This window comes from Xiphophorus maculatus, chromosome 14, assembly GCF_002775205.1.
Source record: "Xiphophorus maculatus strain JP 163 A chromosome 14, X_maculatus-5.0-male, whole genome shotgun sequence".
Classification (NCBI taxonomy): Eukaryota; Metazoa; Chordata; class Actinopteri; order Cyprinodontiformes; family Poeciliidae; genus Xiphophorus; species Xiphophorus maculatus.
In genome coordinates this window covers 25,895,160-25,915,497 of record NC_036456.1, presented here as the reverse complement: position 1 = coordinate 25,915,497, position 20,338 = coordinate 25,895,160, and the positions used below count along the sequence as shown (strand labels likewise).

The 20,338-nt window shown below is 38.4% G+C and overlaps 1 protein-coding gene across 3 annotated transcripts in view; it reads right to left on the bottom strand.

Annotated features, from left to right (window-relative positions):
* Positions 1-453: 453 nt before the first annotated feature.
* LOC111610774 overlaps positions 454-20,338 on the bottom strand; it is a 59,523-nt gene continuing 39,638 nt past the window's right edge. For all 3 annotated transcript variants that reach the window (XM_023345630.1, XM_023345633.1, XM_023345631.1), the window contains exons 51-64: positions 19,931-20,101; positions 19,334-19,368; positions 18,985-19,149; positions 18,762-18,896; positions 18,022-18,060; positions 17,794-17,934; positions 16,973-17,061; positions 16,862-16,885; positions 15,498-15,936; positions 13,331-14,384; positions 13,168-13,245; positions 12,031-12,132; positions 1,113-1,222; positions 454-1,021 (exon numbers count right to left, since the gene is read on the bottom strand). In XM_023345630.1, the coding sequence (XP_023201398.1) occupies positions 965-1,021; positions 1,113-1,222; positions 12,031-12,132; positions 13,168-13,245; positions 13,331-14,384; positions 15,498-15,936; positions 16,862-16,885; positions 16,973-17,061; positions 17,794-17,934; positions 18,022-18,060; positions 18,762-18,896; positions 18,985-19,149; positions 19,334-19,368; positions 19,931-20,101 (2,639 nt within the window). In that variant the 3' untranslated portion in view covers positions 454-964. The remainder of the gene's footprint in view (positions 1,022-1,112; positions 1,223-12,030; positions 12,133-13,167; positions 13,246-13,330; positions 14,385-15,497; positions 15,937-16,861; positions 16,886-16,972; positions 17,062-17,793; positions 17,935-18,021; positions 18,061-18,761; positions 18,897-18,984; positions 19,150-19,333; positions 19,369-19,930; positions 20,102-20,338) is intronic.

The window sequence follows — 20,338 nt, the reverse complement described above, 5'->3', positions numbered from 1 at the left end:
AACTGCAGGACAGCGGCCCTTGAGGACTGGAGTTTGACACCTGTGCGTTAGGAGAACTGGTGATCAAAACAAGAGATTTACTTATTGGTACTTACTTGTATATGTACTTATATATATTTTAATGAGAGAGAAGACAAACATGGTGTGAATAAGTATTTTATCTTAAACCTTTTGAGGTCGACGCCCGACCTGTGGCGGGCATGACGTCATGTTTCTGTGTGTGTTTTTTGCTCCAATGTGATAATAAATTTTGTCAAAATGAAACAAACACTGTAAAATCACAAAGTTTAGGATGTTCTGAAAATAATGATACCAAACAAGGTAAGGTAAATAGTTTTTATGGTGAAAATATAAGGGTAAATTCAAAATTAGACCAAAACGGCCATTTAGACCCAAGACTCCAAAGGGTTAAGGACAAAGTCTAAATATATCATGGGTAGCATCCTCTACCATGATTAGAGACAAAACACCAAACAAAATAGCTAAAGTAAAACATATAATAGAAAAGTAGGCTTCACACACATTGAGTTTTAGTGTAAAATTATATTTTATTTTACTTAAAGAACTCTGGATTTAAAATGAAAATTTTCATTATGACAAAAGAAAAAGGGAAAAACAAATCTCCCCTAGAGGCATTATAATTTTCTTACAAAAAATGGCAATCGTGTCAGAAAAGTAATTTTACCTCAAAATAACATTTAGATCATCCAGAGCAATGCTTCAAAATTACTTCACGTTGTGACAAATTGATTATACAAAAAATGCTTCCGTTAGCTACACTTAACCAATTTGAAAATTACTGCTTAGATTAACTGACAATCATTAAAAATACAAAAAAGTGATGTTTCAGGAAAAATCAGAGAAATGTAAATAGAATGTATGTTCAAGTAATAACTGCATCATCAGTAACAGCTTCACATTCTTCATCAAAAACCAACAAGCTGGTCAAACAGGAAGATGTCCCTCAACTTTGGTTCAGCATTTTTGAAGGCTTTAGCTTCTCCCGCGTCTGGTAATATCTCTGAGAAGTAAAAGAGAAACAAACATAAAAACCAAGCAGGAGTCTCAAAGACGCAACAGTGGATCGGTTTCTAATGTGTTCTTATGTGAACCTGCAGGTTGTCGTAGTGGGTTTGGGTTTTGCAGTGCTGGTCGTCCTTCAGGTAGGAAACACAACACAGGTTACAGAAATACCCCCACTTACGGCTCACAAACTCCTTTCCTGAAGAGAAGAATAGACAAGAAAAATGTGTGAATAATGAGTAATTAATCAAACTTCACAGTGAGGTAAATAGAACTTTTATTATGAAATCTGGACATTAAAGGTACAACTACTTTAACACCAAGTCATGGACTCATGGCACAGTACGAGAACCTCTGGTGTTGCCTAGTGTTGAGGAAAAATGATTATTTTTAGTGTTTAATACAGTTAATCCTACGGCATGTGTAAAAGGTATATTCAACACTCTTATTTTGAACAAATTTCTTTATTTTGAACAGGTTTGTGTTAAGCATTCAGACAAACAGGGGCCAAATGCAGATCCCTCAATGGGGCCTCCCGCTGTGCGGCCTGAGCACACGAAGCCATAAAATTAGCATTTCCTGCAGGGCAGAAGCACTGGAGCTTGGGGGAGAGACATCTGGTCTGTCCACAGCAGATCAAAAGCCTGCAAGACACCAACATCTGGGAGGGTGTGAATCTTAATACAACATAGAAGATTGAAACCGCTAACATTTAATTTTTAAGACATTTTTCTAAGTATTAATACCATGTTTCCAGTTGGTCAACTAGAGGAACGCCTTAAGTGCATATATTAAAAAGACAAGACATACCTTTAGTATAAGACTTAGCGTCAGGAGAAAAAATTCAGAGAGCTGCCACTATTTTGCTTTTTTTTCATCGGTTCTCTCCAAAGACGCGTCTTTGTTTTGTTTTTTGTCTGTCTTTGTCTTGTCTGTCTAAGGTAAAGAATGCATATCTCTGTTCCTCTGCAGCTTTGGTGATTGATTCATGCGTTGCTTTGTATGGGATTAAACTCTGTGATTCTGTGACGTCAACGCGCAGTGTTGTTGTTTCACTCTGGCTGCACGCCGCCCGCTGAGAGGACCCGGAAGTAAGGAAGAGAGAGCCAAACGTTTTGTCCAAAGTTAATTTTAAATTATTCTTCCTTAATACTAGTCTGTACCCAGAGTTGGTTAGGAACTAGATAGTTACATTTAAGTAACCTTTTTGAAAAAATATAAACTTTTAGGGGTATATTTACTACTCTGTACTCTTTACTTTGACTTGAGCAATTTCATTATGAAGTATTTCTACTCTTACTTGAGTAAAACCTCTGGATTTTCTACCCACTGAATGAAAAACAAACATGTTTTAACCAAAAATTCACCAGACTCACACCTGCAGTTTTTATGAAAGTTTTATAAGTTTTTATTGAAAGAAACTGACTCGGAAAAAATCCTTTTGTTTTTTTTATTACTTACATGAATTATTGTCATTTTGGTCCTGAAAATACCAAAATTCCCACCTACAAGTTGCATGTTGAATGTTTTCCGTTGCATATTTACAAATGTAATCAATGGAGAACTGGCGCCCCCCAGCGGTGAACATGCGCACTCTGGCGGAGATTTAAAGGAGAGTATCATTTTTCTTTGCAATTTTCAGGTTTGTAAAAGTGTGAGTGTGTGAAAACTTTTGAAAGGTTTTATGTTTCATTGGACACAATGAAACAAATCTGGAAATCTAAATTCACACATTTTATGTAAATATTGCCAAAAAAAACGTCTCTCCATAAACTGCTTGTATAACAACATAGACAGTGTAACCAACGGTAACACATTCCAAAGATGAAGGAAAAATCTGTGATGTCACAACTAGAGTCATGCTTGTGATGTCATCAGCTCTCTATCTATGTAACAAACTTCTACCTTCTTGTCATTGCTTGCTGCACAACTGAGGAGTTCAGACGCACGCAAAGCGCTTTTACAGTGAGATTGTTAGCCGACTGATTTGAACAAGTACTATTTTGTCAAAACATGGCACATCAAAGCCAAAATTGTTCCCTCAGTGATTTAGCCAAAGGACGTCAGTATGGGTGGGTAGGGAACAGACCTCCTCCCTTTGATTTCCACATAGAGATACAACGACTTGCCTCTCTTTTAAAAATGGAGAAAGCAAAATTGTTTGACCAAAACCAAAAGCTGGACGACACCCAAACAAAGCTGGAAGAAACAAAAGCTGAGGTAGAGACGCAGAGAGCTCTTAAGGAGATTTTCATCGGCAGGAGCATCGAGTTGAAGAAACAACTACAGGCAATTGAAAAGCGCAACAATCCAGAGACTCTCAGCCCAGCAATTATCGATTCCGAGGTGGACAGCGAAACAAAACAGCAGCTGCAAGAGGACTTAGACACAGTGAAGGTAGATCCTATTGCCACAGAGCGAGCGTTCATGTCAAGGATTGAGGAATTAAAAGATAAAAACAGTGCACTCCAACAAGAGCTGGACGACATGAAGGCTAAATACGAGGAGCTTCAGTCCAAATCTGAAGCAGACATTAGTGAGAGGAAACGTCAGGCTGACATGCAGATGGTCAATAAAGACAAGATCATACAGGACCAAAATTTAATAGAGAAAATGTCAAAGGAGATCAGAAGCTTCAAGGTTACCGAGAAATGCCTGGTGAGAGAACTGGAGCAGATTAATGGTTCATACGAAGAACTAAAGTCGAGGTATGAAGCAGATGTTTCTGTCTTTAAACAGCAAAACAAAGGTTATCAGCAAGAAATGAGTCATATGACAGAAGCTAATTTGGAAAAAACCAAGCATGATCTTATTGAGCTCATCAAGGCACTCAGAGCAGAGAAGGACAACCTCAACCAGAAAAATGCAGAAGATATCTCTTTCCTCCAAAGGCAATCAACTAATGTAATAAAACATCTGCAATCTGTTGTGGAATTCGCAACAGTTACTTACCAAGTACTAAAAGCCAGATATGAAGGAAGGGTTCTGACTCTAATACAGCAGTTAGAAACATTTAAGCAGGATGCACATAACGAGATTAAAACTTATTCAGAGCAAAGGATGAGTGACCTGAAGATTATCACCGAGCTTAAAGCTGAGAAAGACAGTCTCCTAAAACAACTGACTGTTTTTAAACAACTTCCCTCCGGCTGTGAGCTTAACTCACAGCAGGAAAACATAAAAACTGAATTACATCTCAAACACGAATTAGGACCTGCGAGACAAAAAGAACCAAAGGAGAAAGACACTACCCCGGAAAACAAGGTTTCTGACACTGCGTCCATGGATCAGGACCGTCTGACAGAGGAAACCCTGTCAGAAAACATTGATGTTCCTGATGCCTCTCCCAACCAGGTAAATGACTTTACGGAAAACATGCCGAGTAAAATGGAATCCATGGACGTGACGGACCGCTCTGTGGAAAATCTGTCACAGGAACCAGTGGGGGCAGTCGCCAAGGAAAAATCAGTGTGGAAGAAGATACGACACTGTTTGGGGCTCAGAAAACCACAAATGTTCAAGAAAAAAAGCAAGAAAGCCTCTGAGTCAAGCGACTAGGAAAAAATGTAATTTCTGAACCGTTTGAAACCCCAAAATATATTTCTTATTTTAGATCCCCCCCAAAAAAATGAACGTGGGTTTTTCTCCGGGTGCTCCGGTTTCCCACAGATTTCCAAAACCATATAAATTATTGTTATTGACCAATGTAAATTGTCCTCAAAAAAGGTAGTATTGATTTCTGGAAAATTTAATTTGCAAACGGTTCCGATTGGAGAAACATTTGTGGTGAGAAAAGCAAGAAAACCTCTAAAACAAGCAACTAGTTAAAGAGTCCAGGTCAGTCCTGAACCATTTTCAAAACCCCAACTTACATCTTACATTTTAGACTAAAAACCAAAAAAGGACAACACGGTGATGCAGTGGTTAGTGCTGCATCTTCACAGAAAAGCGTTCTTCATTCTCAACCAGGCGCCTCTTTCTGTGGGAGTTTGTCTGTTCTCCCCGTGTTAGTGTGGGGTTTTCTCCGGGTGCTCCGGTTCCCCCCAGGATTTCAAAAATGATGTAAATTGGGGTTATTGACTAATGTACATTGTCCTCACAAAGGTAGTATTAATTTCTAGAAAATTGAATTTGCAAATGGTTCAGATTAGAGAAACATAGTGAGAGTTGCTCTCCACAGGTTGCTCTCCACAGGTTGCCCTCCACAGGTTGCCCTCCACAGGTTGCCCTCCACAGGTTGCCCTCCACAGGTTGCCCTCCACAGGTTGCTCTCCGCAGGTTGCTCTCCGCAGGTTGCTCTCCGCAGGTTGCTCTCCGCAGGTTGCTCTCCACAGGTTGCCCTTCCCCACCAGTTTCTAGATGCAGTCAAGGTTTTTTAATGGGATCCGTTTTAGTGGCCTTAGCATCTCGTCTCTGCTTTTTGCAGATGTGATGAGGTCCTATTGGCTTCATCAGCTGTGGGCAAATAATCTTTGTCGTAGGCCTAACAAGGCGAATGCCTGAACTGGAAAAGGAGGGGCCCTTGCTGTTGCTGTTGAGCCATGTTGCATTGCCTGATAGCTAGTTGTTGCCAGGAATAAACCCAGTCCTGTTTTTTTCTTTGCAAAAGTTGTTCTCACTGTTGCTTTTGATATATTTTAAAGAAATGTTTATTGTCACAATAGAAGGAGCAAAGAGTCGGGGAGGAGACAACAGACCAGAGGCCAGCAGCAGGACCATGATGTAGGATCTTCTCTTACCTGAGAATAATTTGCTTAAGACGAGCAAATTATTACAGACACACAATTACTTATCTTAGAGATACGTAATAATTTGCTTATTATCTTAGAGATAATTTAATTATCTCTAAGATAATAAGCAAATTATTACTTATTACAGATAATAATAAGCAAATTATTACTTATCTTAGAGATACATAATAATTTGCATATTAATAATAATTATCTTAATTAATAAGATAATTATTACTTATCTTAGAGATATGTAATAATTTGCATATTAATAATAATTATCTTAATTAATAAGATAATTATTACTTATCTTAGAGATACGTAATAATTTGCTTATTATCTTAGAGATAATCCACTTATCTCTAAGATAAGCAAATTATAACTTATCTTAAATATCAGTGATAATTTGCTTATGCCCTAATTTCCACACGACTCACACAAACACAACCCTAATGCTCTTCATGTAAGTGGAGCACAAAATCAACACGATGCTTATGAGCCACACAAATGTGGACACGTTGTGTGTCTGACCCACACAAACACAAACACGCACAATGCAACACAGGCACACACATATATTCCTACATAGCTTATTTCTTACAAATGAAGTAAATCATAAAAATAGTAAAATAAACCCCAGCTAGTAGATATGAACGCTCCTCTTGCCGGTGCTCAGATTCTGTGTCTGTGACACCCAGAGGAGGTGAAATGATCCCATATGCCCCATTTATATTTTATTTGTAAATATTTCTGACAAACTGTTGTTGCACCAATTATTACAGTAGTTTAATTTTTAGCTTCACCGCACAGTCACATTTAGATATAGAAAAATCCATATTGGAATATTGGAATATTCCAATGTTAGCTATTGGAACAGTTAGCAGGCCATGATGGCAACACTGTCTTTAGAAGACTGCCTGATACTGGATATTACGACATTTAATTTCTATTTACATTGAACTGAATTGTTGATTTGCTGATGCGTATTGGAGCATTAAATATTTGACCAATTCTGACATGTAGCAAGTCGTTACTGGACACTTTTGTTGTTCACACGTTGATTGATATGATTCCTTTGGAGCTGAACACAGTTCCCCGCCTGCTGCTGTTTATTCAGGATGATTTGCGTTCTCAGATCCTTTCTCAGGAATCATAAATGTTTATGCAGGAAATTACAACACCGTCTCTGTCCTGAATTTCAAATATAGAGGCAGAGGCGAAGGATGAGACAAAGTCAGTTTTGCTTCGTTCTTTTCATATTTTTTTTCAGTCACTTAAGGAACCGCAAAACTAATTTTGTGGTAAAATTCTGCAGAATTCATGTGGTTTGTTTCTAAGTCAGATCAGGATAAAAAATTCAAGCATATGATTTTTTACCAAGTGTCCAGATGAAAAGCTAACTGGGACTTAATGGCCAACATGGTGGAATACTTCAATAGAGGCTAAAAAGACGTTAGATAAACTGAATGCAGTTGACATAAACTTCAACTCCATGATGATCAAAACATTTTTTTGTTTTTTTTACTGATAATAAAAGAATTTAACAAGTATTTTATTGTGATGTGATCTTCTATAAAGATCTTATCAGAAATAGTTTCTTTACTTGATGTAGAAAGATCATATGATTGTTAGAGAATAAATTCTCAGAAGGATGAAAGTTAGTCTCAGTTTGAACACAATCACACTGAAAATGTTCATGTCAATGCAATATAATCCCGTGAGTCCACTATGAATAATTCAGCTCCTCCGGGGGAATCCCGAGGCGTTCCCAGCCGAGAGACATAGTCCCTCCAGCGTGTCCTGGGTCTTCCCCGGGGCCTCCTCCCGGTGGGACGTGCCCGGAACGCCTCACCAGGGAGGCGTCCAGGAGGCATCCTGACCAGATGCCCGAGCCTCAACTGGCTCCTCTGGATGAGAAGGAGCAGCGGCTCTACACTGAGTCCCTCCCAGATGACTGAGCTTCTCACCCTATCTCTAAGGGAGAGCCCAGACACCCTACGGAGAAAACCCATTTCGGCCACTTGTATCTGCGATCTCGTTCTTTCAGTCATGACCCAAAGCTCATGACCATAGATGAGGGTGGGAACGTAGATCGGCCGGTAAATCGAGAGCTTTGCTTTTTGGCTCTGCTCTCTCTTCACCACGACGGACCGGTACAGCGCCCGCTTGACGGCAGACGCTGCGCCAATCCGCCTGTCGGCCTCCCGCTCCCTTCTTCCCTCATTCATGAACAAGATCCCAAGATACTTGAACTCCTCCACTTGGAGCAGGACACCCCCCCTGACCCGGAGAAGGCACTCTATCCTTTTCCGGCTCAAGACCATGGCCTCGGATTTGGAGGCACTGATCCTCATCCCGGTCGCTTCACACTTGGCTGCAAACCTCTCCAGCGAGAGCTGCAGATCACGATCTGATGAAGCCAATAGGACCACATCATCCGCAAAAAGCAGAGATGAGATCCTAAGGCCACCAAAACGGATCCCCTCAACACCTTGGTAAAAGGAGATAGGTAAAAACAATTGTAGCTAGGTAGGGGGTGTCTCTCAGAACCCCAGAAGAACAGGACTAACAATTGATGCTGAGGAGACGAGTCAGAGGATGAGCAAAGAGAGGTGTGTTTCAAGCTGAATACAAAGACAGGAGAAAGAATTTGATGGGGGGAGAGGAAGCAGGTTGGGTTGACCACTCAAAGAGCAGAAGACAGCTGAGGTGGCAAGTCTGATTATCCCATCAAAGAGCAGGAGGAGAAAGGTGTCTTTCAGACCAAGTACAAAGTATTGGGGGGAGAGAAAGTCTAGACCACTAAATAACAGCAGCCTTTCAGACTCACCAACAGTACAGGGCTGTGATAAAGAATTACAATAAGCCAATAACATCCACTCTATCTCATGACATCAAGCACTACCACCCACAGCGGGAAGAGGTGTCACATTCATTAACATATAAGCCCCTCCCCCCTCCCCGTCATACTCCTAATTATTCATGTTCATATTCATAACCTGTCATATTGAAGTTTGATGGGAGGGTGTATCTATGGTCTCTTATATGTACCCTGACCATGTCTAATGTATCTTGGATCAACCCAGTTAAAGTTAAACAAACAAAATAACCAGGGTCACAGAAGAGTTAAGGTTATTGAAATTGTGAACTACATCTGAGGCTCTTGTGTAACTGACAATGACTAATAAAAGTATTTTTTTTGCTACGTGTCAGTGGGAGAACCCAGAAGCAGCTGCTGGAATGTATGGGATCCGGAGAAAAGAAACCATCACGCTTTGAAAGGTGAAAATCAATCAGAAAAACTATAAATATCACATATTTACATGAGTTTTCCTCAAAAGTAAGATTCACTTTTTCATTTTTTTAATGCTGAATTTTACATTTGGATGATCCTTCTCCTTAAAAGTAATAAAAACATTTGTATAGTAACTTAAAAAAGCAGATTTATAAAAGAAATTAAGTATTTTTGCTCAGCATTTCATATGATAGTGAAGAAAAAGGTTGTTTTTTTTAAATCACTGAAACTAAAATCTTTAGTTTTTTGTTGAATGAACCAGAACCCACGGTCAGTCGGACTATGACCCCAGACAGTGTCGATCTTCTCCGGATCTCCTCACTGAAGTTTCCAAAGAGGTGACCTGACTTTAATCTTTATTATATCACAACCTTATAAGACAAAGAGCAACCTTAGTAGTAATATGATAAAAAGTGAAAGAAATAAAAGACAGGCTACGTTCACACAGGGGGTCTTGATGCTTAATTAATGTTTTTGTTTGGTCGTTCATGCTACTTATTAAATGCGACATGAATCCGACTTCTGTGCAGAAGGAGAATGTAGACATCACCAAGTATATTTGGTCTAGTTTCTAGTGGTTGTATTTTAGCACACTTGAAATAACACAAAACTACCTTATAAATAACTTTTTAGCAAGTTATAGGAGCTTCTTTTAGGTCAGTAAATCCTTAACATTGATGAAAAGGTTCTAGTGGGATTAGCAGATTATTTGTCTTGTTGAAAGTGACATAATCTGCCAATGGAACTGGTACTTTTCCCCACAATTTTAAGGAATTACTAGTGATGTTACGTGATGTGCCGAGGCTTCGAGGCGTGTGTCGAGTAATGGAGGGGTCGTTTCCGTAAAGCGCATATCGAAGCTTGCTTCATTTAGGGGAGGAGCCGAAAACGATGACGTCCGAAGCCTCGCTGCCTGGCTGTACCACGTGACTGCTTCGGGAAGTGGCTCCGATTTTGGCGCGGGGTTTGACGGCTTTAGAAACCCCACAGGCTCCATTCAAAATGTGGGTTGTTGTAGGCGAGTTGCGGTCAGTTGAGAGAGTGGATAGAGTTTTGATAGTTTGGATAGCAGAGTTTGGATAGTGGTTATTTAGTTTGAGACAGTTAGTTTGGTGTTTGGAGAGTTTAGGAGAGAGAGAGAGAGAGATAGGAGATTTAGGAGCGCGAGGACAGGATAGGAGTAGGATGGAGCCGGCGAGAAAGAGGAGGATTTCCCCTATGTGGGAACATTTCGATTTGATAAGCCCTAACAAGGTAAGGTGAACTGAACATTTGCAGATGCATTAGGTTTGCTTATGAGGAACTGTATTTTTCACTGTTTCTTATTTTCTGTAAAGGTGAGGTGTTTATTGTGCTCCAAGGAGTTGGGGTACAATAATAATACCTCATCCATGCTAAGGCACTACTGTGCCTTGCATGAGAATAGGGAGGAAATTGCACTGTTAGCCTTTGCTGTATTTTTTACAGTTAAATACCACAAAATGCCCAGTAAAACTACCATAAGACATCTTTACAAGTAGTTACTGTAATTTGCATTGCATTATGGGTATAGTACATAGTATTACAGTAACTTACTGTATGTTTTGAATTTGCAGTAATTTACTGTTTACACATTACAGTAGTGGTGCTGTACTTATAATATACAGTAAGAATTATATTTGATTTCCAACGGTCATCATACACTGTTAGCCTTTGCTGTATTTTTTACAGTTAAATCCCACAAAATGCCCAGTAAAACTACCATAAATAGGATGACCATATTTTCAGTTGGGAAAACCAGGACACGTTGGAGCGGGCGGGCGGGCGGGCGGGGGGGTAGGGGGTGGGTCTGAAAGCGGGGAAACTGCGCTTTCGCATGTTGTTGGGGTACTGACAGCCACGCTATCTATCTTCTGAACAGGGCTCCCCGCACTGACGCGGCTCAGGGATTACGTCACACGCAGCGCCGTGCGCAGTTCCTTAGTTCCTGTAAATTTATTGGTCCAATGAAGGTAATTTAAAAAACAGGACATTTCCTCACTTTCTAAAAAAAACCCGGGACGCCCGGGACAGGACGTGAAATACGGACATGTCCCGGGAAATACGGACATTTGGTCACCCTACCATAAGACATCTTTACAAGTAGTTACTGTAGTTTGCATTGCATTATGGGTATAGTACATAGTATTACAGTAACTTACTGTATGTTTTGAATTTGCAGTAATTTACTGTTTACACATTACAGTAGTGGTACTGTACTGATAATATACAGTAAGAATTATATTTGATTTCCAACGGTCATCATAGCTACTTCATCGTGGTTCCCTGTTTCTGTATTTTTACTCCTTTAGTGGTTAACATATTTTTAAGGCAGAAAGAGAGCATGTACTTTTGTTTTTTTCACATCCTAGCTAACATTAACATGCAGTTTATCTAGCTACGTCATCAAGCGTTGCTTCGCTTCCAACCAGCTTTTTCTCTCCAAGTGCAAGTGCAGCTCTGTCTCTGTGCTGTGGGCTCACACTGCTTCAGCTCTTCAGGACAGGTAAAAAAACACTTCTTAGAAAACTGTTTGAAGCCAAAACCTAGTCTGGAAATGTACATTTTAGATGGAGTTAATGTAGCTTATAGCATCATGCTATCATGCTATAACTTAGCATGATAGCATGAGCTGGTTTGTGCTGGTTAGCCTGGTAAAATAACGTTACCTTTACGTTACTAACTCTGGTGTATTATATAACTGGCATATTGCAACGTTATAAGTTACGTGTCTGTAAATGAGGTGAAAGATAGGAAAATATGACGGTGTTATTTTTTGAGCTGGTTCGGAATTAACGTTAGCTAAGGTGCTAATTTTACCGCTGAAGGTTTTAGCTTGACTTTTGGCGCTTAAGTCAATAATCCAGATTATTTCACTTATAAAGAGATATTTTGCCCATGTCAACCATTTCCTGGATCCAGGTCTTAATTAACAATTGTTGTAATAAATTGTGCGTATCTCACCTAAAGGTTCATTAGGATTGAACGGAGGAAGTTTGACGTTTGTGTCGACACAAGATTTCTTTGATTCAGGTCCGGAAATCTCCATCTTCCGTTTGCTAGGGACTGAAAAGAAAGGACTGATTAACATAATAATAGTGTTGGAACTATTAAAAAAGGTCGTTCTGGTGGCCGTTCACTAACTTAACAATTACGAAATAGTTCTGTTTGTGTGGAAAATGTTTGCGTTCTTCTGGGGGGTTTTTTGGTATGGATTTTACTGAAGCACTTCAATATAAACTCAGCTCAGTGGGCTATCTGAGCCGTTGTCAGCAGGTTGCCATGGTAATGGACGTGGCTGTGAAACCAAACTTGTCCTTTTATTTTTATGAAATAAAATGACAAGCAGCCGTTTATCACAATGATTGTCAGCCCTCGGTGAAATCACGGATTTGCAGCGAACACATTTTTACAAGGTAAGAAAATGAACGTTCACAAACTTTATAAGTAAGCATGATTAGAAAGATAGCAAATATCGCATTATGGAGAAGGTACGTGTCTAACCATTGGTAACCATGGAGACAATGCCGCGCCGTCGTGTAGCCTAGCATGTATGGAAAAAACTGGTTAGTATCTCGTCTTTTGTTCGTTTTTAAGGCCGATCCGGTGTAAAAGGAAACGCTGTTTATAACACAGTGACATAAATCCTGTGGTGTGAGTTCAGGCAGAGTCGGTAATTTGATCAATACGTCAGGAGGGAGAAGGAATGGGTCGGTTTCTAAGCTAGTTGTTTCAGGCTTCTGTAAATACCGCCGTATATAATCCCCAACCAGGTGCGTTTCGTTCACAAACAAATTAATCTGACTTTAACTAGAAGAAGCCACGAATAAACTGACAAAAATAACTTGGGGAAAACAATTTCGGTCGTTGTTTCCGACATCCATCATGGCGCCTCCAATGATTAAATGACGTAGTTGAAAAGTGTCAAAAGCGGCTAACAGGCGCGATTCAATCTAGTTACAGCAACCACATAATGGACTGCAGCTCCACTGCCGTTATGGATTTTCTACTGTTCAGCTGCTAAAGTACTAACTACCTCTCTAACATTTATTGAAGCAGATGGTAAATATTTTCTCTTTTTTTTTTTTTTTTTTTTTTTACCTTTAGCGTCCTTTTCACATTCTTTCGGATTCTGCTCACCAGGAGATTCAGACTTCCCCCCTCTGGTGGATTTCCTCACTGAAACAGACGATAAATTAGGCGGCTTTTCTTGCGTTTAGCTGTTCTGGTGTCAGAATAAGAGATGGAAATCCGTCTGTCTCACCAGGAGTCATCCCCGCAGTGTTCTTGGCTCGATTGCGCCTCCTGGTGGTTGTGGCTTCTTGTTCCTGGTCTTCAGTCTCTGTGACGCTGTCTGAGATTTCTGATGATGGTTCCTGCTCACAGGTTACTGGTGAAACATCTCCAGAAGACATTTCTTCATTTTTGTTTTTTTCCTGTGAATCTTGGGCATCGTTCCTTCTTCTTGTTTGAGTTTTGTCTTCTTTTCCTTCATCTGGAGTTATTTTCTTTCCTCTGGTAGATCTTGTTGTGATAGTTGGTTCATTAGCGTCTAGTTTATCTTGTTTTAAACATTTAGTTGATCTTCTAGCTGAGGTTTTAGTAACAGATTGATCCTCAACCGTTTCACCAGAGTCTTTATCTTCTTTCCCCGCCTCTGCCTCTCCACTGCTGTCCTTTGTTTGAGTCTCAGATAGTTTACCTGGTGAATTTTCTCCCTCTTCAGAAACAGAAACGCTGGTTTCCTTGTTTGGTTGTACAGTAAAACCTGCATCTTCAACTTGCTGATGTTTGTCTTTCTCAGAAGCTTCAAGGTCATCAGCGGCTCTCTCCTTATCACAAATAGCTGCGTTCATCTCTTTGCCCTCAATGCCTTCCTGATCTACATCATGGCTAATCTCAGATTCTTTATTTGTTTCTTCATAACTTTCATCTACCCTGTCCTCTATGCTTTTGCCATTTTCGTCTTTTTGTGTCGTCTTTTTGGTAATCTCTCCGAGTGTTTTATTTGCAGAATCTGCCTCTGGACTCTGGCTTTGGTTGGTTAAGTCCAAGTTCTCTCCATCTGGTGAGGTCTCTGGTTCTGCTTTTCCCTCCTTACGGTCAGATTTGACCATTTCACTCTCGTTTTCCTGTGACACCCTGACACTTGAAGATGATGAAAGAACTTCCTGAGTCTCTGAATCTGAATAAGAAGAGGGTTCGGGTGACAGTCTAATTTTTTTAGATTTGGGTGAAGGTGATGAAGACGGTGAGCGCTTGTTTTTGGCGCAAGGCGTCTCGTCTGCGCTCTGCTCCTCAGTTCTCTTTTCGGGACTCTGTTTTGATAAAGATATGTTAGGATTAACAACAACAGTGAGCAACTGAGAAAATATCTTTAGTGTTATTTAAAAATCATGAGGCTGAAATCAATCAAGGCACCTGCAGGCTTTTCAAACTCAAATTTAAAACTGTTTAAGATCTTTATGAATGAAATTTAAGACCCATATCTCCAAAGAAATGCACAAACTTTATCCAGCCAACTGGCAATAAATTTGGACTCATCTGTGATATACACAAAAGCGCTAGCTAGCTTTAGCAATGAATTAGCGATAGCTTCAACTGTCTAAAGTCACATGCAATGTAGAAGTCTGAATGCAAAAACAGCAATTTTTAATATAAAAAGTTATAAAGTACTGTTATACTTGTATTAAAAATCATTAGATTTTATTAATTGTTTAGTCTGCTGCTTTATTTTGAGCCATGATAAAAATAAATCCATATTATACCTCTCAATAGGTAAAAGAAAAAGTAAAGAAAAAAATATCTAAATATATTATATTTATAACAAATGTACATACAGTAAATAAAAGGATTCATCCAATTATTTATTATATAGTAATACTGCATTTAGACATAAATAATAGCACACTGTTTATGTTGTGTTATTTTAAATAACTGTTATTACTGGGAAATATGTTGTATAGGATGGGCGTCTCAAAGACCAAAAATGCTTTTGATATTAAAAATGTTTATAAATTTTTCTACACTTAAGGATGAAAATGTGAGATTTAAGTGTCATTCAATGTGGGAATAATTTAAGAGTTTATTTGGTGTGGGGAAATTTAAATGTTTATGAGTTCAGAGGAGCAGGAAATTATAAGATCTTGTTTCTTCTGCCTGCTGCTTTTTGAACAATGAATAATGTAAAATTGCATGTCAATGGGCATGATATTTTTTTCCCTTTTTGTCTGTTTGAAATAATATTTTTTTTTTTTTTTTTATCATTTCACTTTTTAGATGCACTGTAGCTCAAGCTATAATCACTATAAAACAAGCATGTGACTGCTATTAAGTAAACCGAAATAAAATTAAATAAAATAAATAAAAACATTTAGCTTGAAATGGAGTGAGAAGAAGAAACTTAACTCGTATAAATAACCAAAAGTCACCTGTTGTCTTTGTGTGGAGGTTCTTTGTTGGAGTTTGAACTGAAGAACCAGAGATTTAATCGCATTGAAACTGTTCATATCCATTCTAGGAAACTCTCCGTTTTCGTCCTTTGACTGGACCAGACTTGCGGTTTCCTGCGCAGAGCAGCTTGTTGAATCTGCTTCTTTTCCATCTGCTGTCTCCACGTCAGACACAGCTGATGTGGAGTCGGCCGTTTTCTCAGCTTCACGTTTCTCATGAGTCTCTGCATCACCTGATCCTGCTGTGGGTTCAGCAGAGGGAACGGGCTCAGCAGAATCTGGGCTTGTTGCCTTGTTACCAAGAGCCGGTTCTGGACTTTTCACAGCACTGGGATCGGTGTGGTTTCCCTCTGGGTCCAGTTCCAAATCTACTGGGATATCTGGGTAACCCAGAAGGCGAAGTTTTCTGCTCTTTACACTGAAAGTGACATCAGGAAAAACTGGCTTACACTCAAAAAAAACGAAACAAACAAAAAAACATATGCAATATTCATTTCTATAGTTTGAGATGTAAAAAAATTTATCACTATTCAGACCTCAATCAACCTCATGGTCCTAGCAGAGAAATGACTTACAATCACAGGAAAACTGCTTATCGTGACCATGCTAACTAGCCTAGCATTCATAATAGGCTATGCTAGCTGTAGAGTAGCAGACAGAAAGGGGAGGCAGATTAGCAGTACGAAGAGTGACTGACAGGACTAAGACCCTTCTCCTGCACCTGATTGACAGATTAAACTATCATAGTGACAATTTAAACATGAAAAAAATGTTTTAACATAAATTAAATACTGCAGCTTTGGAGGCACTATCTGTATGTACAACCATTTTGACATTTTCATGCAAATTTTGACTTGCTCTGCAATATTTTGCATAAAATTGTCTCAGTGCTGCCATCTTTGTCACTAGTTGGTTTTTGAAAAAAAAAAAAAAAAGTTGCTAGAGGGCTCCAAAAAATTTGCTAAATATAGTGACAGTCGTTAAGGTAGCCACATGTTTCACTGGCCCTGACCCCTCTGCTTATCTCCACACTTGGCCACGCCCCTAAGAGTTTATTGGCTCCGCCCACTTTGGAATTTTTCTAAATTTTCCAGTTACACTTTAAAATCACCTCTATGGAGTCTGATTAACTTCACATAAAGCTACAGCTTTCCTCAGGGGATTTTCTTAATATTTGCTCCTTCACGTCCTTTTAGCTGGTTTGCCAAGAAGTTCCAAAAGATCAAAACAATCTCATTATATAAATGTATCAGTCAGGAGAAAGATACTAAAAATAACTCCAGAGCCATAACATTAAAATAGTTTATTAACCTTTGGTTAAATTACAGGACGTAAATACTTACGGTTCAATGGGTCCAACTTGCTTCCTGCATAAGGACAAAGAGAAGCTACTTTCAGGAAGAGAGAGGTTTGATCTAAGACTTGACTTCTATAAGTGAAACTCCTGAACTTACCAATAGTCACATTTTTCACACAATTTTGGTAGCAGCATGTTCTCCACCACCTTTGATACTCCGCTGGATGTTGTCATCTCAATATAAATCTGTTAAAAGATAATCATGGACAAAGAAAATTAATAAATGAAAGATGACCATAATACGTTTGCAGTTTATGTTTTTAATATAAAAATGATCAAAGCACTTACTTTGAGAAAGAAAAAGTGTAACTAAGTATATTATTTGCATTTAATTTTTTATGTTGATTTTGACAATAATGAAGGAAATTGAGCCTAAAGATGTAACATTTCTAATAGAGACAACTCAAGAAATTGTCCGACCGGAATGAGCCATCTATCAGCGAAACTGGAAACCTAAACGTTGTCTTAATTACGAGAATAAAGTTATGGCATTATTAAAACAGAGACACAATATTACTAGAAGGAAGTTGTAAAAATATGAGAACAAAAGTTATTTTAATAAGAAAAAACACTTCAAGATCTGAAATGATCAGCTCAGTAAGTCCATCCGGTTCTTCTTTTGAACTAGACAAATTCATTTGCACAACAGTTTCAAATTTCTACCACTAATAATCTTTTAACACATCAGCATCAAAGTAAATAAAACTTTCCTGCCAAGTATAACTTGATTGCATTCCTTAATTTGACTTTTTTTCACAAAATCTTTACTTCATTCTCATAAATTCTGTCTTTATTTTAAATTTACTGTAATATTATGACGGTTCCTGTACTATTACGACTTTCTTCCCTGTCTTGTCATGACTTTGTTCCTGTATTATCGCAACTTTGAAGTAAAACTCAGACCAAGCAATGTCGTACCCGGTCAGCAAGCGGCAGGAAGTTGGTAAACGTAGCGATGTTCGCCACCTCATCCATGACCATCATGACGATATGTTTGTCAAACGCTGAAACCTCGATGCAGAGCAGCCGCTCCTCCAAGCCCTCTGGTTTTGGGACAGGCTGGGAAAACAAAGCAACATCTTGGTTTTCCACAAGTAGCTGATTTGGAACCGTAAACTAATAACAGAAGGTGATAAAATCACTCACAGTGTTGCTCCATTTCATCAGAGTTTTGTACATGGTCACCTGTAAAAACATAGCAAGAACACAAAGTAAACATCAACAGGACAAAAAGCAGGAATGATTATAATTGTGTCCAAAATAAAAGCTACTACTTTAAGACTAAAAGACTTGTCATTGTAAATACTTGGAATATGGCGCTTACAAAAACTGGTCTGTGCTAAATTGTCAAAAGTTGTAACCACCAGCACAAAAGCACTAAACCAATGCGGTATTTGGCAGAAGCTAATGCTAAAGCACTAACTTGTTTTCAAATTATATCTGCCTTTGAAAGAGCACCAATTGAATTTTGACATTATAATTTAAATGTTTTCCCTTAGATATTTTATTTATATTTATATCTTGTTATCAAGTGTCCGTGTTTTATTTTGTTTCCGTATGTTTCTTGCATGCAGAAACAAATTGTGGGGGCAAAAAAAGTCTTCACCACTTCAAAATAAGAGCGTAAACTTGAAAAATTATTAACAGCTGATAATAAAAACTTCACAGATGTCGAACTTTATTAAACTGAAAGATTGCAAAACAACCAAGTAAATAAATACTTTAGAATTCATCTGGAAATTTTATTTAGGGGAAGTTAAGTGTGATAAATGTGGTCAAGGATAGCAAAAGCGCTAAACAAAAAAATTTGTTCTAATATTAGCAGAAATGTGCCAACCACTGGGGTGGTATATCAAATTATCTGTGGGAACTCTAAGTTTTAATACCTCGTCATCTGGAAAGGGGAAATTAGTCCGCACCAAATAGGCGTAGATAGTGGAGCCTTTGAAGGTACGTGGCTTTGTGAAGTAATCTGCAAAAAAGGTGAAGCAAGCGCGCCAGTTCTGAAAGCACACGAACGCCTAGAGGTGAAAAAATGAGAAGAGAGTCACATCAAAACCATTTTTTATGAGCCAGGAATGTTACAGACAAACGTCAATATTTCTTTACCCTCTTCTGTAGCGGTAAAACCATTACATTGTAGTAGAGTGTGTGAAGATTCTGCACATGAAAATATTTCCACACCAGCGCCGCTACGTCCTTGTGTGTGTAGGTTTCATTTGACAAACCCGTCACCATGATTTTTGGTTCCATGAAATGTTTCGACAAACATTTCTACAGAGATCAAGATAGAAAAGGTAAACAATTATGCAAAGAAAAAAATAACTGCAAGAACAGAAAGTGCTGCAGATTAAACGTTTTCTTAAATCCATTTAAAATGAACAAAATCAAATGGAGCAAAACAATAGAATAACAGAATGCAGACTATATGAAAATCTCGTGAAAAAAAAACTCTTACCTTCATGTTTTTTATTGAAGACCTTTTCAAATAAGCTGAGAGTAAGAAAACAAAATCTAATTATAAAGTGAAAAAAGTGAAACATACAAACCTAACCTGCAGAGAACCATAAAAGATAAAATTTTAATATTTAAAATTTTTTTCCATTTGTATGAGTTTCCCAAATCAGACTGATGAACTAACTTTAGTTTGCTCTGATTTTGCAGATCCAAACCCAGTTAGCTTTTCAGCTGAACTTTCTTACTGAATGTGGTTTAATTAAAACAATTCTGCAAACAAGAGTGGGCCAAAATTCAGCAGTTATCCTGCCGACAGAGGCACCATCAGGTACTCATAAAGAATCAGACTTGTTTGGGTAGTTTTATTCCCTGCTTTATAAAATAAATCCTCATTTGAAAACTTATTTTTCTGTTTAGCCAGGTTAGCTATACTACGATGCTTATAAGAAGCAATAAGAATGTAATAATTCTTGATATATTTCTATAAAAGTAAGCAAAAAATAACATAATTTGGAAAAAAAAAAACCTGACATTTAGTAATCAGAAGTAAAACTCACATTGCTATGAGATGCGTTAAATTTCTCTGAGTTTACCTTACCTGGGATGTTGAACCAAGGAGATGCAGTTGGGAACAAAAAAGGTCTAGTTGTCATGGTAACCCAAAATGGTGCCCTGGAACCAATTGGGATGGCCGCGTTTGGTTTGGGGATGGCTGCATTCGCCACACAAAGGCTCCTGTTCGGCAAAGCCAGTCGTGGATGTCTTGGTGCTGCAGGGAGACAAGAACATTAATTCTTCAAATAAATTTCTAAATAAATGTTCTCATCAAGCTTTCTGACATTTAGCAAACAGAAATAAGTTAGGTAATTCTAGCTAAGCAACAAGAAATGTTTGGTCTGATTTAACCTCAGATGGTGAAAAAAAAATTATTTAAAAAACTTTGTATATATACAGGTGCTGGTCAAAAACTTATAATATAAAACAGTTGATTTAAGTCAGTAATTCC